This window comes from Camelus bactrianus, chromosome 7, assembly GCF_048773025.1.
Source record: "Camelus bactrianus isolate YW-2024 breed Bactrian camel chromosome 7, ASM4877302v1, whole genome shotgun sequence".
Classification (NCBI taxonomy): domain Eukaryota; kingdom Metazoa; phylum Chordata; class Mammalia; order Artiodactyla; family Camelidae; genus Camelus; species Camelus bactrianus.
In genome coordinates this window covers 29,774,345-29,791,639 of record NC_133545.1, presented here as the reverse complement: position 1 = coordinate 29,791,639, position 17,295 = coordinate 29,774,345, and the positions used below count along the sequence as shown (strand labels likewise).

The 17,295-nt window shown below is 37.1% G+C and overlaps 1 protein-coding gene across 2 annotated transcripts; it reads left to right on the top strand.

Moving 5' to 3' along the window:
- Positions 1 to 303: 303 nt before the first annotated feature.
- CAV2 (caveolin 2) lies at positions 304 to 7,918 on the top strand. 2 transcript variants are annotated; one of them, XM_074367176.1, is made up of 3 exons: positions 304 to 630; positions 967 to 1,154; positions 1,387 to 3,288. In XM_074367176.1, the coding sequence occupies exons 1-3, from the start codon at positions 481 to 483 to the stop codon at positions 1,418 to 1,420; spliced, it is 372 nt and encodes a 123-aa protein (XP_074223277.1). In that variant the 5' UTR covers positions 304 to 480; the 3' UTR covers positions 1,421 to 3,288. The 2 variants fall into 2 exon arrangements, with proteins under 2 accessions (XP_074223277.1, XP_010945935.1); XM_010947633.3 differs by lacking the exon at positions 1,387 to 3,288 and adding an exon at positions 5,684 to 7,918 and having other exon boundaries at positions 326 to 630.
- Positions 7,919 to 17,295: the final 9,377 nt, after the last annotated feature.

Below are 17,295 nucleotides of genomic sequence, written 5' to 3'. Positions count from 1 at the left end.
AGTAAGTCCATCATCCTTGGGTCACCCCTCTCACTCTTAGGCATCCAGTTCCGGCTGTCTTGCATGTGACCCCAGAAGCCTTCCGGCCCCTCTGTGGGCGGAATGAGGGTCCTCATAACCAAGACACACTTCACCCACCTAGGCAGAGCCGAGATCTGCCTAATTGGGACATCCATGCCTCACCCGGCTCCCGGCCCGGGGCCCGACTGGGACCCGACCAGGGAGGGGAGGCGGGAGGTGCGGGGCGGGAGCCACCTCGCCGGCTGTGTCCGGACCCCGCCCCCTGGCCGGGCCGCGGGGCGGGACTCGGGTTGCGCTGGGCCCGGGAACAGGAGTCGGCAGCGGAAAGCGGCCGCCGCCCGGGCCGCGCGGGGCGAGGCGGGGCGGGGCCCGGCACGACGTGAAGGGGAAGCCGCGCGGGCCCGGAGCCGCGCCTCGCCGCGCCAGCCCGGCTGCAGCCACCGCGCACCAAACGCCGCGATGGGGCTGGAGACCGAGAAAGCGGACGTCCAGCTCTTCATGGACGACGACTCTTACAGCCACCACAGTGGCATCGATTACGCAGACCCCGAGAAGTTCGCGGACCTGGGCACCGACCGAGATCCCCATCGGCTCAACTCGCATCTCAAGGTGAAGTCCGGGACGGGTACTACCCTGGGCCTGATGAAGGCTCAAGCCCCTGCCACGGCCTGGGGGAAGGGGTCCCCTTCTACCCCTGCCCCAACCCCAACACCTTGCCGGTGGGTCAGACCCGCGGGGTCCAGAACCCGGATTCTACCCGTCGCAGAGTTCCCCTGAGCAGCCAGGAATTCTTAGCCAAATTCCTGTGCACCCACTGTGATCCTAAGAGAAGGTGGGGCACTTCAGCCAAGTCTTTCTTGCTTGCGTCTTCCACCCGGAGCTCTCCTGGTTCCTGGGGCGGCAGGTTGGGTGACAGTTCGGGATCCCTGTGTCTTGTCTCCGCAGGTGGGATTCGATGATGTGATTGCAGAGCCGGTGTCTACGCACTCCTTTGACAAAGTGTGGATCTGCAGCCATGCCCTCTTTGAAATCAGCAAATACGTGATCTACAAGTTCCTGACGGTGTTCCTGGCTATCCCCCTGGCCTTCGCTGCGGGAATTCTCTTTGCCACCCTCAGCTGTTTGCACATCTGGTGAGAATGGGGCACAGTAGGGTGAACAGGCTTTCTGAAACGTAGGAATGTTCTTTGCCACCTGCCCGCTGCCCTCCTCTTCTCCCAGGCTGGCTTGTAGGGGGAAGAATTCGCATCATCTCCGGATGCAGTAGCAGGAACTGGGAGGCCTTGAAAGGCACTGTGCTTTCTTAAGAATTGTAGATTGGGTTAGGAGTTTAAACAAAAGAAAGAATGTCCCTTTGTCCTCCAGCAGGATTTTCCTTCGAATGCTAAGGCCCAGCTGACTGTGGAGGTGGAGACCTGGAGGCCCTGCTTCCAGCAACAGACTGCTCTCTGATACGGCCCTGTTTTGACTTGTGCCTTGGTTTTGGGCAGGGCTCTTATTTCTCTCATCACCTTTAATTCAGTCACCACCTGTGCTCGAGGTAAAACAAAAGCGATCTCTGAGCAGAATGCCATTGACAGTATCATTGGGAAGGGATATCAGACCAGGCTAAGCAATGCTATGGAGGAGCTGCTCTAATCCTGCCACTGGCAAATGGCAAGGATAAGACCAGAGAAGATGAGCAGTGTATGCAATTAAGGCAAAGGGGCTTCCAGCACAAATGAATGAAAACTTAAACAGCAGGTTAATGAAATCAGAAAGCATCCAAGTTATTTTTTCACCTATGAGGCACAATTCGGAGTGGCATCTAGTTGAATGGAAAATAAATATAGAAACCTACTGAACATCAATACAATGTTTTGAGTAATTTTATTCACACACAAAATGCATCATAAAGCTTTAAAGAACATTTTTAAGCATTAAAATTTTTTAAGGAAATGTCATATTTTACCTGGAAGTTTTGTTATTGTTTTAAAAAAATATTCACTTTACTCTGAGAGGAAGAACATTCAGATCATCCCCCAAATGGCAACAACTGCCAAGCTTGTCTTTTAGGACAGTCCTGGAGAAATGTATAACCCAAGATGCCTCTATGTCTTTTTAACCACTTTATATGATATTGCCACACCCTAATACATGCTGTGTTCTGTGTTAGAAATTATGAAATCGTTCTCCATTCCCCTTTACCATCTGAATCAGTTTCTTTAGTTGGTTAGCTAGCTATTTAGTTCAACCAAGAAAATTTATTGAGTGCTTAGTGTGTGCTGGGCACTGGGCCCAGAATGAAAAAGATGCAAGACCTGCCTTCAGCTTACTCACAGCACATCATGGCAGCTGGCTAGGTACAGAGATGGTAAACTCAGTTAAATCTGTGGAGGAGGAAAGAACTGGGAAGGATCTGTAAAGAAAAAAGAGTCTACAAAGGCTTTTAAAGGAAAAATTAAAACCCATCCAATAATCAAAGGATAAACAATAGACATCAATTTAATTTGATCACTAAAAACTGTATTGAAAGTGCCAAAAGACTGCCAGAGGAATGAAAATCTTTGCCTTTATACATGAGCAGATCCACAAAGGCCAATAGCTTATATTCTGACATTAGCACAAGAGTTTTTAAAAAGATGCCCATCGGTGCGTAAAGTTTTGGATTCCTAATGAAATAAAAACACTCAACTAACCTCTTTGTCCATTTTCTCACTTTCAAAAATGTGAAAAACACAGTATATTGTGAAATACACAGTATATTGTGAAATGTTGGCCATGAAGGTATCTGGATATATTGAGTGCCATATTTATAGTCAACAAAGCTAGGCTTTCCTAAAGCACTTGTGGAATAACTGACAACAAAAAAGTTTTCATTTACTAAATGGTGCAAAGATATAAGTAAAACTACAGTTTACCAAATGATTCTTCACTCCACCTGGCTCTCCTGAGAAGAGGAGATGTTTTTTGTGTAGTGCCTCTAACAGTGAATCATCAAACCACTTCTTTTTCAGCCACAGAAAATGTATTATTTAACTTCAGCTTGCTTTTCAAATTACATTCATGTGGAACATTAATATTTAACTATCAAATTTGTCATCAGGCAGCTGTGATTGCAAGTAGGGAAAGAACTTCAAACAAAAATGTTTAAAAATTAGTTTATACCTTGATAAAATAGATTTATCATTAATGGATTATATTCCAATGACACAGTAAGACCAGATCAAGAAGAGGCCTTATAAAAGAGCAAACTCATCTGAATAAACTCTTTTTTTGCTTTTTTCACTTTTTTCTTTCCTTCTCTTTCTTACTTTTATCCTTTCTTTCTTTCCCTTTTTTTTGGAGGAGGGGAGGTGAGGACAGGGGTTGGAGGTTATTTATTGTTTTACCAAAAGGTTGATGGTCACAGCTATGAAAATATGCAGTAATAAGATTTTTGAACCACATTGCATGGTCACAATGGATACCATTTTAGATTCTTTAAACAAACAACAACAAGATACCCAGAACTCAGTCTGATGATAACTGAATCCTAGGCCAGAAATACAGGTCGTTGGGGACCAGTGAATTGGTTTGAGTCCATACCATTGTGAGACTGAGGTATCTGACATTTGGTGACCACAGATAATTGATCACAAGTGGATTATACCAAAGAAATGTGGCTTAAGCTCCTCTACCTCTACTTTTGCTGTAATGCAATTCAAACAGATGGCCCAAACTGTTGGAAATGCAATAGTAGCAGTCTCACTTCCCAGAAGACTTTTTAATATGACAAATTGCTGTGACGAGGCCATCTGCATGACACTAATAGTTAATACAAAGCTAAACAAAAGTCTCAGTTCTAATGGCTTTATTATCCCATGCATGATAATTAAAGATTTATTTAAATGTTTAGTTGGTGACACTGAGCCTCAACCAAGTTTTGGGTTACCCAAATTGCCTGGCGTTTCAGAAAGGAAAATATGTGGGATGTTGAGAACACAATTTAATTTTGTTATCAGAGGATCCTCTGATCCAAAGGGAGAGAACAAAAACTTGAAGAAAATTAAATTAAAATGAGTTCACTACATCCTATGAATTGAGTCCTCAAATGTGGGGAACTGCACTTTGCTGAACTGAAAAATCCACTTTTTTCCTGTGCTTAATTCCCTCTTAGGACATGGAGATCTAAGGAGTTATGGGGAAAGAAAATTCCTCAGCCCAAAAAGAATGGAAAGTGCATTGTATTTTGAATGAAGTGGTTTTGGTTAAAAAACTTTCCAACCTAAACTTAAGTCTTGTATTATGTCAATTTGGCATTATTTTGTCATAACTGTTTTCATTATCTATTCTGACTTCAAAATAGTTCTGTTTATTATTCATTATAATGAGAACATCATATGGACATGTCAAGGATGTACAGTAACTGTTAATCCTGATAGCTGGTCTGTAAGATTTCCTGCTCTTTAATTTGTAGTGATTTGCCCATGGCCACACATCAAGTAAGAAACATAATTGGGATAAGAAGTCAAATGTTGCCGTCATTCAGATTTCTACTCAACTGTTTAGCTCTGAAATGCCTAGTAATTAATTTTCTTTAAAAAATTGCTTGAAGTCTTTAGCACTTGGAACAAAACACAAGATAAATACAATCTGTGTAGACAGTCAATATGAATAATTCAGTATTCCAAAAATACCTCAATCAGACAAATGCCTGATCTTCTTTTCACTTTGGGCTAAATACAACAGACCTTTATTTAAGTCACATTTTAATGACAAACCAAGAAAATCAACCTTACTTCCTTGTGTCCACTGAAGTAAAAATAAAAATTCTATTAAAGTTCTCCAGCAATGCCTGAGAGTTCACAAATGCTTTTGTGCCCAAAGAGCAGTACTATAATAAAGGAAATTATTCAAAGGATTACAGAAAAAATTAACCAGCCTGGGGTATATGAAAATATATAGTTATCTTAAGGCATACAGAAAAAATAAATACAGAATAGTCTGGTTTTTCTTGTCTAAGAGTTCTGATGTAATTGCAGGGCTCTTTTAACTATACCACACAACCCCCTTCAGTGTGTGTAATTACTGTAAAAAATTAATAACATAAAGCATAAGAGAATGGTAATTCACCTCAGTTCAGGTATTTACTAAGGGTCAAGGATGTCCTCACTTAAAAAGCTTACATTCTAATAGGAGAGACAGAAATATAAGCATCCATTTATGATATTGTTCAGTAAACTTGAGGATTAAGAAGTTTGTTTCCATACTTTACAAGCACAAAAAAGGAGTATCCAACCCAGCCTAGTCCAACGGGGAGGGAAGTGGGATGAGACAAGAGGAAAAGCTACTAGGAAATGGAACCTCAGAGAAACAGGAAGGTTAAGGCAGGTTAGTGCTTAGAGGCAGAGATCAGGTAAATAAATTTACCATTTTGTTTATTTTTTGCTTTACTGTTTCAGGTCACCTGCTACTAATAGAAAGAATATTGGTGTTTATCATGTACATGCCTGTTTATTTTTTAAGCAATTTATCTTCTGTGCATCTTATCACAATGTGGGTCACTGTTCATTTGTTCCAAATCCTCAACTCAATTTAGGTGAATTGGGTCATTGTTATATCTTTCCCTGCATTTGCAAGAGTCAGTAGCCTTATTTGGTAATACCAATAATCCTTACTCCTCTCTCTTCCTCCATTCCAGGATCATAATGCCTTTTGTAAAGACCTGCCTAATGGTCCTGCCTTCAGTGCAGACAATATGGAAGAGTGTGACAGATGTTGTCATTGCCCCATTGTGTACAAGCGTAGGACGCAGCTTCTCTTCTGTCAGCCTGCAACTGAGCCACGACTGAATACTTAGACCCCAGGTCTGGAGATTTGGATACTGTAATACTTCTTTGTTGTTCTAACATAAAAGCACTACTGTTCTGTTCATTCCCCAACTGTTCAAATTAAGAAAGTTAATAAGATGGGCAACCCATCTAGAAATGCTTTTTGGCAGATCTTTTCATATAATGCTTTTCTAATTAAAAGCCAAGGATTTCATATCTAACTTTATAACTAGGATTATACAGTAGGTTGGCAATACTTAATTTTAAAAGACAGTTTTTGCTTTAGTCAAAGTATACATTTTATAACGACAAATCTATAATGATCAAGGGACATTTCTCTCAAATGCTACAATAGTTTTGTGCACAGCTGCTCATAAAAATATGGGATTTCTTATTTTTTTTACTCTGAAAGTAGTACTTTTTAAATTACCTTTGCAGATAAAGTCATAAGGATACTTAGAGATAAAATAATACAAAGATCCCAGAAATTACAGTAACAAAAGCATACAGTGATGACAGGGGCTATTAAATACAGTAAAACAAATGTGCAAATAGATTCATGAAGATGTGTTCCTTTTTAAATAGAGTATTGTTAACCCACAGACATATTTAACAAGATGTTTCAATTTACTGTATATTTTGTACTTATTGTAAATGTTGCTCTAATCAGATTGCTTTAAAGCAATGTTATCATATTTGTTATCTTGTTGAGCTAATATATAGAAAGAGTAAATGTATCTTCCACAAGGAACTTTATTGGTGATATTGCACTGTCTTGATTATATAAGCATATGCATCTTTTTTGGTAATAGAATATAAAAGAGAGACATACAAGGCTTTTCTTTCTAACTTTTCCAGGCAAAATCCTGATATGTTTTATGACTGATGTTTATCTGACTGTGATCTTAATCCAAATCTAATTGATATTTCACTTAGGAGATGCTTTCTGTCTTGTACTTAGAAATTAAACCTGTTTTCTGCATTTCTATTAATGTTTCACTTTACCTTTAAGTAATACTGGTGCTATTTAATATCATATTACAATAAAGGCTATGTGTGACACTTAAGTACAATTTCAACTACAGTAATTCACATAGAGAGACTTTCAGAAGAGTTGTCAATTTATTGAGTCCATGCTACTGAGTTATATATATAAATTAAAAACTAACAGCTACAAACTTTCAAGATGTTATCTAGTATGAGTTTTGTTACACAGTATAAAATTATTCTTATCATTTTTTAACTGTAGAGTCCTATTTCAGTGTTATGAGTCACTGCTGTTTTAAAAAGCTCTATTCCAAAATGATAGGCATGTACAAAATATCTCTATGATGTGAGTAGTTACTACAATTTACACATCTTAAGACAGTGTAAATGGTCAAATTTCAGAATTACTTCTAGAACCCAGAAAATATTCCTTTGAATATCTTCACAGGTGGACAGCTCCTCATTCAATGAAGGTTAATTTTATTTTCCTAAAGTTCTAAGACTGGTGAATATAAAAGATAATTGAACTGGAATAATATTCAGGACCAAAGCAAATCAATGATTAAGTTATGAAACTCATATCCTTTTAAAGGTAGCTACAAAAGAGACTTTTCAAAACTGCCTTAGGCCATTATAGCATCCTTAGAAAACACTCATGATCATTAACTTAAAGCGTTACTACTCCTTTGACTAAATAGATGTTATGTTAGTTAAAAAGATCAATCAGTCTCATGACTTTATAGTTAAACTTGATTTAAGGTGTTTTAAAAAATATTTGGATATGTTGGTTGGGCAAAAGCATTTGATTAATAAAATACCTGTTTAAATAAATCATGAGTTTCTACCTTTTCAAAAAGCTGTTGGCAAGTTTTAAAGTCAAAACCTATTAACTTTTAACAAGTGGAATATGATTTCCTTATTTCTGAATCACACTGATCATTTTCAAAAAAAGTTTTATTGTTATTTGACATTAATTACTTTATTTAAGACTGAAATTTTGTACCAAGTGGATCCAGGTTTCATATGCAAATATGTTGGTTCTTTTATTTTGGGGGAAGAGGTTGGTGATGATGGGACTTTCCCAGTATCCATAATAAACTTTCTAAAAACTCATAAAATGTTTTTATTGCTTTTATTATATATCAAACTAATCAATAAAGAACCTTTTCAAACTAATTTTTCCTTAGTAAAAACTCGTAATAGTTTAAAATACATGAGTTATTGCTTATTCAGGAATTTGTGAAAAAATTAGATTGGTAATTTAATTTTGTTTTCCAAGCATTTAAAGAGATTCCCAATAAACTTTTCTATCTTTTGATGAGTAGTATGGAATAGCTTGTTCATAAACCCACTATACTTCATATTATTCATAAAATAAAGTCTCTTGCTAATCCTAAATAAACTCATATTTCTGTTTTCAATTTTTTAAATAAGAAAGTAAAACAATATAAATCACATGTACTTGGATACCAGTACCATGAAGCCAGATCAGAGTCCAAAATTATTTTTGGAAAGTCAGTATGTGAAGAGTAGTTGCTGATATTGGCGTAGATTTTCTTTTTGTTAATCTGGAAAAATGACCAATCTCCAATAATAAAGCATGTGTTTTGCTTTTTAAAATGCTGTTTAAAGTTTTGAAGAATGTAAAAGGCCCTCTCTTCAATAGTTTTGTGCATCCTGTGAATTTATTTAGATGCCTTTCTTGGGAAGCTTGGACTTTAGTGGAAAAAGCCCTGCCCTCCAGGTCAGGCATCTGGATTCCTGTCTCAGCACTGCTATTACTGAAGTGTGTCATCTCCTGCAAATGGCTTAATCTCAGTGTCTCAGTTTTCTTATCTTTAATGAGAGGATTGGACTAAAGGAGCTCTCAGGAGCTTCCCATCTCAATGTTTTCTATGACTTCTGAGGATGAAGACTTGGCTAGGTATATGTAAACTGTTCTTGCTGTTCAGTCCAGGAATTTTTAAAAATCATGACTTTTCTATCAGTTAAAGGGCTGGTGTGCTATAAATACAGGAGTGAATGCATTCACTTTTTACTCTTCAGCTGATTATGAGACTGTATGTGTGGCTTTGATTCTTCATGACAGGGATTCCTAGATTTAAAACAATGCTGTCTATTATTATGACTGTTTCTCCCCAAATAATATGTTACTCTATAATTTGAATTAGTTACAATTAATTTTCTTCGTAGATTTTCCCACCAAAATCACTGGTATACCACCATAATCACTGCCATCTTCATTTTTTGCCCACCTAGTTGCCACAGTCTCCTAACTGGCCTCACTTCTAGATTCAGTATGATCTTTTCCAATCCATCTTCCCTTTCAAAAAAAAAAAAAAAAGTGATCTCATCAAGACTTCCATGTCATTCCCCTGCTTACACTGTCAATTAAATTTGATTGCTCTTAGAATAAAATCCAGACTCTACAGCAGCATTCACAAGGCTTTCACCATCAACCCATTGCTATTTTCAGTGACTCCCCTGCATCTCACTGAAGTGCCCACACTGCTCCTGTGTGCCCAGCTCTCTCCTGCCCCCATGGCAGCATCACTCTTTCCCTCATGGCCTAACCCCTCCTGTTTCCAAAACTTCTCCATTTTAAGTGCCTCTTCTTTGTCTTCATATAAAACCTTGTGCAAACTCCTGTTACCACTTACCACATGGTAAAACTAACCCAGGTAACTAACCCAACAAGACTGCAGGTTAGCTCTTTGAGAACCAAAAACATGACTTCATCTTTGTTTTCTGGGATTCTGAAAGGGTGCCAAGCACTTAGTGAGGTCAATAGATATTTTTCTGAATGAACAACTACATGGATAAATAATTGAAGAAAATTTAGGATGATTGCAGAGCTGGAGTGGGAATCACATGTTAACACTATAGTTTTCTTCATTTGCAGGAGGGGTTTGAAAAGTACTGACTCTAATAAGATTTTCCTTCTAACAGTTTTCTCACTCATGAATTATTACGTTGGGAAAACCAAAATGTATGTAAAGTATATCAGTGTATTTCATCTTTTGGGGTAATGCCTGTCTTTACTCTCTATTCTCTTATCTGAAATTTATTTTTACATCTTTAGGGGTAGGAAACACTAGTACTTAGAAACCAGTTTGGAAACATTCTCTCTGGCATTTTAGAATGTTGTTATTTCTTTTACTGTCCTATTTCCCATTTTGAAATTTATAGTACTAAAACATTGTTTTTGCAGAGCTTTACATTTTAGAAAACACAGTCCCATACATTATCTTATTTGAATACAGGACAAGCTAAATAGCATAGTGGAGAAATCATATAAATAATGGCTCAGTTTCTTTAGCTTGCAACTTTGTCATTTTTGAATGTTTACTTAAGAAAACAAGAGCTTTAAGAATTTTTACAAGGTTACATATTACTTTAAGATAAAAAAGTAGGTAGTGCTGCAATGAAAAATTATCACCACTAATGCAATTTACCATAAGTCAAGATTTTGTATATGTCCTTCATTCAAGGGATATATGTGTGTAGGGAGGACGAAAGAAGGAACTGAAGGAGGGAAGAGTAGAGGATAAGGATATACTAGATATTCATGTTATAGTTTTTAGGAATAAAAATAACTTGGGCTTCTGTATCTAAGCATCCCAATTTCTTCTCCCTATTTACCCGCAAAGAACCAAATGAACCAAAGAAGGCACTTTGTTGTATTTTTAAATCATTTTTGTACACACTTCTCAGCTTTTTTCTTCAGACGATACCTGACCTGCCGCCACTGGAACCTCACACTTTGATGATTATTAGGTGAAATATATCTGTGGGTGGGGTAACATATGCATCTATTAGCAGGCATCCATTACTTCAATGTGAATGGATGATCAGAGAAGGGGATACTGAAAACTATGTAAGGGACCAGAACGCGAGAGCCTTGAGCTGAGCGCCACTTGAAAGCATCCTACACTGACTAAAAGACAAGCCACCAAGAGAAAGTCAGGACAGAAAAGGGAAAACAGAGGCTCCAATGGCACAATCTTCACCCTTCACAGTTTCACTTTTGGACACCTCTGCCTAAATCCCTAGTGAAAAAGGGAATGGAAATTGAATGGGGGTGGAGGGATTTGAGGTCAGCTAAGACCATAAAGGAAAATTCCTTATATCTTATAGAATGAAAAGGGCCCTTGGAGGTGCTTAAGGGCCCTGCTAGAACCCTATGTCCTAAAGACAATGATAGAAGAGCAAAAGTTAAAATGAAAATTGTACTACCACTTGTGATCATCTGTCTCTCTCCTACCTCATCTCTCTGTGCTGTTGACTGCTGCAGTGTATCTGTAGCAAAGAAAGAAGACTATGCAGCAGTCAGAGAAATCAGAGGACACCACTTCAACAATTATCCAAAAATAGGACAGACACCTATCTGCCTGTTCTTGGACATGTTAGGTCATTCAGCTTAGCTGAACAGCTGGAGAAGTTGTTTTGCCATTATAGGAAAAGGTAGGGGTGGAGAATGATGAGAGGAAGGAAGAGACATGACTCAGAGTGGGAAATAGCACGTAACCAAGCACAAATATTTCTCCCAGACACAAATGGATCAGGAAGAGACAGGAACAACAGGTCATCTTTGGAGCATTCTTTTCTCTCCCCACTTCTGAGTAGCTTGTCATCGAGCACCTACCCGTAACAAAAGGGGAGAGAAGGGCAGGAGGCAGGACCTGCCTCTCTAACTGAATGGCACACCGGTTCCAGACAACTGCTGGCTCAGCTAACTGGGACAGTGAAACAAGGAGTCATTTGGAAAGTTGTAGGGATAAACACACCATTTACCAGAGAGGGAGGTGGCAAGGATAACATGTTTCTTTTACTGAGAAGGAAATTGGTTAGAATCCTTCATGCATTATAACAGTGGGAGAATTCTGATCTCTGGTACAAATAATAACATTTCCATTTGTTGAGCATTTATTACTTGCTGGCATTTATTTAATCTGCGCAATAACCCTATGATGTGGGTTCTATTATCATCTTCATTTTTCAGATAAGGAAACTGATGCCCTGAAGTTGAATTTTCCCAAGATCACATAAGATTCAGGATTTAAGCCAAGAGAATCTGACACCAGAGTTCAGGCTCTTAATCTTTTTAGAGAGTATCTGCTATTTCTAGTCTTGAGCATGACTGTTCTAATGATTTGTTCTCCCTTCAACTGAAATCTTTTTCATTCATCATTCAGCCATGTCACCTTTCCTGCTCTGAGAAGCACCTTTTTTTTTTTTCCTTTCTCCCATAAATAAAGTCAGTTTAAAGTCCTCAGTGTTGAGAGCTTCCCACAAGATTGTATTTAGGCTCCGTGTACCTCCTCCTTCTAATCCTTGAGCCTTCCCCCAGCCCTATTCCCTACTTTGCTGAGCACATCCTTTCCCTGTATGATCTTTGCCCTAGGCCCGAACATTCCAGCTAATGTCAGAAAAATATTTTTCAAATGCCATTATTCCCATGTAAGTATCATAAAATTGTACTACCTTTAACAAAGACTGTCTTAATATGCATAAAAAACACAATGATGATCTTTCTCCTCAATGCTAAACACTTAGATATATAAAATATTAATAATTACAGTAATAATTTATATTTATACTAAGCTTATACCTTTCTAGATAGGGGCCATATTTTATATCTCTCTTCATTTGGTTGGAAATTTCTTCAGTTTGTATATGTTTTAATATGCTATCCAATCCTACCATCAGTTGTTTTACCTTGGAAATCTCAGGGGAAACCACATATAAATTTGTTTCTCTCCTATAGGAGACTTGCTTATGACGAGTTTTCAAAAGCAGAAAGACTAGATTGGAGCATACATTCATACCAGTGGCTTGGTTGTATACTGTCATACTGCTTTTCAGTAGGTTTGTACAATTTATAATTGCTATTCATTATCAGCATTTGTGCATATATATGCATGTCAATAAAATCATACATATATGCATTTGTTACTAAGGTACTAGGTGGTGTTATTGAATAATATTACAGTATTCCATTTTGCAAATATAAAAATTTAACAAACATTTTTCTACAGTGATAATGAGTATTGTGATACCCACACTCATTTTTTTCCCCTAATTTTTCATTCACCTCTAATATAGTAGTCTGTGCTTTGCAATAACCGTTATGCTGGACCCCTATAGGCATAGCGTTTATACTTCCCAGTACCGGCAATGGTGAGCAAAGAGCCATCCACCCTTCGCTTCCTTCCCTCTTTCTCCTCCCTGCTCTCATCCTCCAGTGAACTGAATATTTAGATGACTTTGAAGGGTGAAGGTTTACAACGTTTTGCTATAAGACAAAGAAAAACTCAATGGATCACACAGTCTGCAAAGGCGAACATTTTTACGTACGTATTTTCTCACAAAGCGGTAGCAGTAAGTTAATCACTATCAGAATAGGAGCAATATTGAAAATGAGAAATCATGACACTGGAATACATAAAAAGAAGCATAAGATGCAGCTAAGCTTTTCTCCCTAGTTTATATATGACCTTGCTGAGGCAGTCACAAGAACAGCACACATTATTTAGGGATGAGTAATATAAACAAGGTGAAAATCTCCACAGTATCTAGCATATTCAATCAGTTTCATGGAATCTTCCATGTGTAGGAGCCAAGTGGGTAGAAGGGGCGGACAAGGGCCATGATTAATGCATTGGAAACAAAAGAACCAAAAAAATCACTTGTTACCATGTAAAAGAAACAAGTGAGCAATCAACTGAATTATTTATATATGTTTTATTTAGACAAGAGTAAGATCCTATGATGATAGAAAATTTGAAAATAGACCCCTGAAAGAGTCAGAATTGCTGATGTTATTTGTTCTAAAGGTGACTAAAGGGCCATATAAAACATGAAAAATATTGTACAGAGAATGATTTTATTAAAATTTTTTTTTTTCAGAGAGAGAGAACGCCTAAGAGCAGTTATCTTAAGTGAAAAAAGTGAATTAGAGTAGACACACACAAAAAGAATTGTGGTCATAAACATACTCAAACAGGGGAAATGGCAAAAAGAAGACTGTAAAGTATTTTTCCTGGAAGAACTCTGGGAATGATGAGACAGATCAGATGCAGGCAGTCTTCATGCCACATGATGAATTAGGGGTTCATTTAAAGATTTCCATGATTTTTTGATTCTTAGAGTTGAAGAAATATTCAGAATTGGAAAGGAAAATCCTTCTAGTCTTAAAACCTTCAATTAAGTCAGCAAAGCATGACATGCTCATAGCATGATATGCAGGATGGATATGGGCTACTTTGAAGCTGTCCTTAAGAAGCTGCTTTGTCTTCTTGTAAAGTTAATAGGGCATTTGTTGCCTCAGCTCTTGCTACAGCCAATACCTTTTGGGTATGGCTAATGGGAGATTTCAATACAGCTCAATTCCTTTTGTAGCAAAAACAAACACAAAAACAAATTAAAAAAAAAAAAAAAAGACCATCTTGGCTGCTGCCCAGTTTGTATTCTTGATTTCATATTCTAAAAAGCCTTCAGTTTATAGAAAAAGAAAGAACTGCCAGTTCCCTGCAAGCAACTTGTCCAACTTAGCCTGTAGGGTTCCCCCTTAAGTGATGCTTCCTTCAATTTGCTTACAGATATTTTTTAAGAGTACGTTACTTCCTTTTCAGAGTTGGGATTCCCTGTAAGTCATCCAAGCAGCCATTCTACTGCTCTTCCCATGATGATGTGGTATGTACAGGCTCTTTTATGCATGTATTTGTGGAGGTTTTTTTTTCATTCGTGGTTCTTATATAGGAGAGGGTTTTCTTTTTTTCTTTTTTTAACTTTTGTTTGCTGGCATAACTTCTGCCTTTTAAAATGCCTTCAAAGAATACGCATTTTCAAGGTTCTCCTTTATGGCTGCTTTTCAGAGTTTAATATGCATACAAATAACCTGGAGATCTTGTTAAAATTCAGTTTCTGATCCAGTAAGTTTAGAATTGGGCCTGAGATTCTGATTTACAACAAGCTCCCAGCTGATGCTAATGATGATGCTAATGATGATGCTGCAGATCTCTTGACCACACTTTGAGTAGCAAGGCCTTAGTAATTAGCTTGAATAAGACATGGAGATAGGTGAAAATGAAGTAGCTGCAGACAGAGAAAAGAAGAAACTGACAGGGATTATTTGTTTGGCCCTCTGAAAAGATTCTGCAGTCTGTCCCATAACTATAATCTTCCACACTTGTCTTTAAAACATATTCACATTCCCTCTGAAGTTAAGCTCAGTTGATTGACAGCAAAGCCGGCAGTGCAAAATTAAACCCATCCTCCAGTATGTACAAAAGCTGATGTTACAGTCACAGATTTCCCCTGGAATTAGTTAAAAAAAAAAACAAACTCAACATATAATTGTAAGAAAGTAAAGTTTTCTATTAAAAACCAGGCCACTTAATAAATGGTCAAAATGAACTTATATTTACTTTTTGGAGAGTGAAACACTTTGTGATTAAGCATCCTTGCCTCAAAGGAAGTGGTTGTAAAGAAAAATTTCTCCCAGGTAAAAGCAACTCCTGGTAAATAGTTTATTTACTAGGGAAAGGGCCAAAAGGAAAGAGAGTTTCCTCTGTTTAATAATGGAGCTCTGACAAAGCCAGATGGATTGATTACAAAACAAAGGGCTTTTGTAAAGGACTCCTCCCAAATATTTACATTACCTTAAGAAAAACATGGAAGTTTTATATCTCCTTATAATTTCATGGTAGAATTCAGGGGCTAAGACTATTTTTATTCTTTACCATTTCATTATAGTTAAAATAGAATTTTTAAATTAATTATTTGTTAAAGTAAAATATGGAGTGTTCCTTTTTTCATTTTTTAAATATATTTTACTGAAGTATATAGTGTTCTAATATGCTGTTTTAACACTCTATTAGTATACTATAAATGGTAAATATCTCAGATATATATTATATTATATCATATCATATCATACCATATCATATCATATTGCATTTATATATATTGCATTTTGTTGTTCTCTTAGGTTTTCTGAGAGTTAGTCACATTTTGGATAAGATTTATGGAGTTTCCATATTTCTAAAGGGTGGTCATAATTTTGTTTCACTTGAATAGGAGGAAATGTAGTCATTGTCCACATATCTAAATATTCTACTTCTCTCAACTAGATGTAATTTAGTAATCTGGCTCAAAACTTGACTCCAATTTTTCTGAAAAACAGCTATGTCCAAGCCTGATACTAAACATTTTCAGTCTTACATTAGCTAGGGCTATAATTAGCATTACTTTTATTATTGATATAAATCCACCTAGATGAAAAAAATGAGCCAAACATTTTACCTCTCATTTCATGCTTTCTGAATACATTATCCCTTGATTATATTCATGTTTGGACTAAGACTTCCTATTACATACTTCACCAATTTTAGTTAGGATACAGACAAGAATTGTACTTTTCTACACAGGATTTGCTACTCAAATCTTTCCCCAAAATTAAACTTATTTCATTAACACAAATTAACTAATCAGACTGATTTGGTCTTGAACAAAGATCTGATAAGAAAATTATATAGTAAACTGATATAGTAAAAGCTAAAGGTTAAAGATATTATTCCACTATTAATATTTTGAGCTAATTAGAAGGATGGAAGCCTTAACATAAGGCTATTGATGAAATATACATATCGGAAGAAGTTCTAAAATTATATATTTGGAATTTGAATGTGAAAGTTTGTTATAATTCAGAAATACCAGGTAGATTTTAAGGGATATTACTGGCAAAATCTTACCAGGATTATTTTTCTTTCAGTTTTATTGAGATATAATTGACATACAGTACTGTATAAGTTTAAGGTATATACCATAATGATTTGACTTACATACATCATGAAATGATTATCCCAATAAGTTTAGTGAACACTCATCATTTCATACAGATACAAAATTAAAGAAATATAAAAAAATTTTCCTTGTGATGAGAACTGTTTGGATTTACTCTCTAAACAACTTTCACATATAACATACATCAGTGTTAATTATATTTATCATGTTGTTTATTTTATCCCTATTACTCATTTATCTTATAACTGTAAGTTTGTATCTTTTGACTACCTTCATCTAATTCCCAAGGGAAAGAGGAAAATAGTGAATGATGACACTTTTGAAATGTTTACTGATGTTCTCTTCTGGATGCCCATGAAGACTTCCCCTACCCCACCCACCACCATACCTAGGGAAGGATTATTACAGCAGAAGAGCAGAGATAAGGAGAGTTAAGGCTTCTCTTAATTCCAAAAGCTTTGGTCCTGAGGGGATTCAGGGCATTAAAAATGGTTGGATGATATATGAGCACGGCTTCCTGCTCAAGGGAGAGGAAATTGGGGAAATAAGCAAAATGATTTTTGACACATATGCATCCCTAGCACGGGCCCAGCTAAGTTTTAAGGGAGGATCTAAGAGCAGAGGTACTTGTTTCTCCCGTTCATTGATAAGGCTCATGGAGATAGCAACCTTTAAGAGTTCCTCTGCA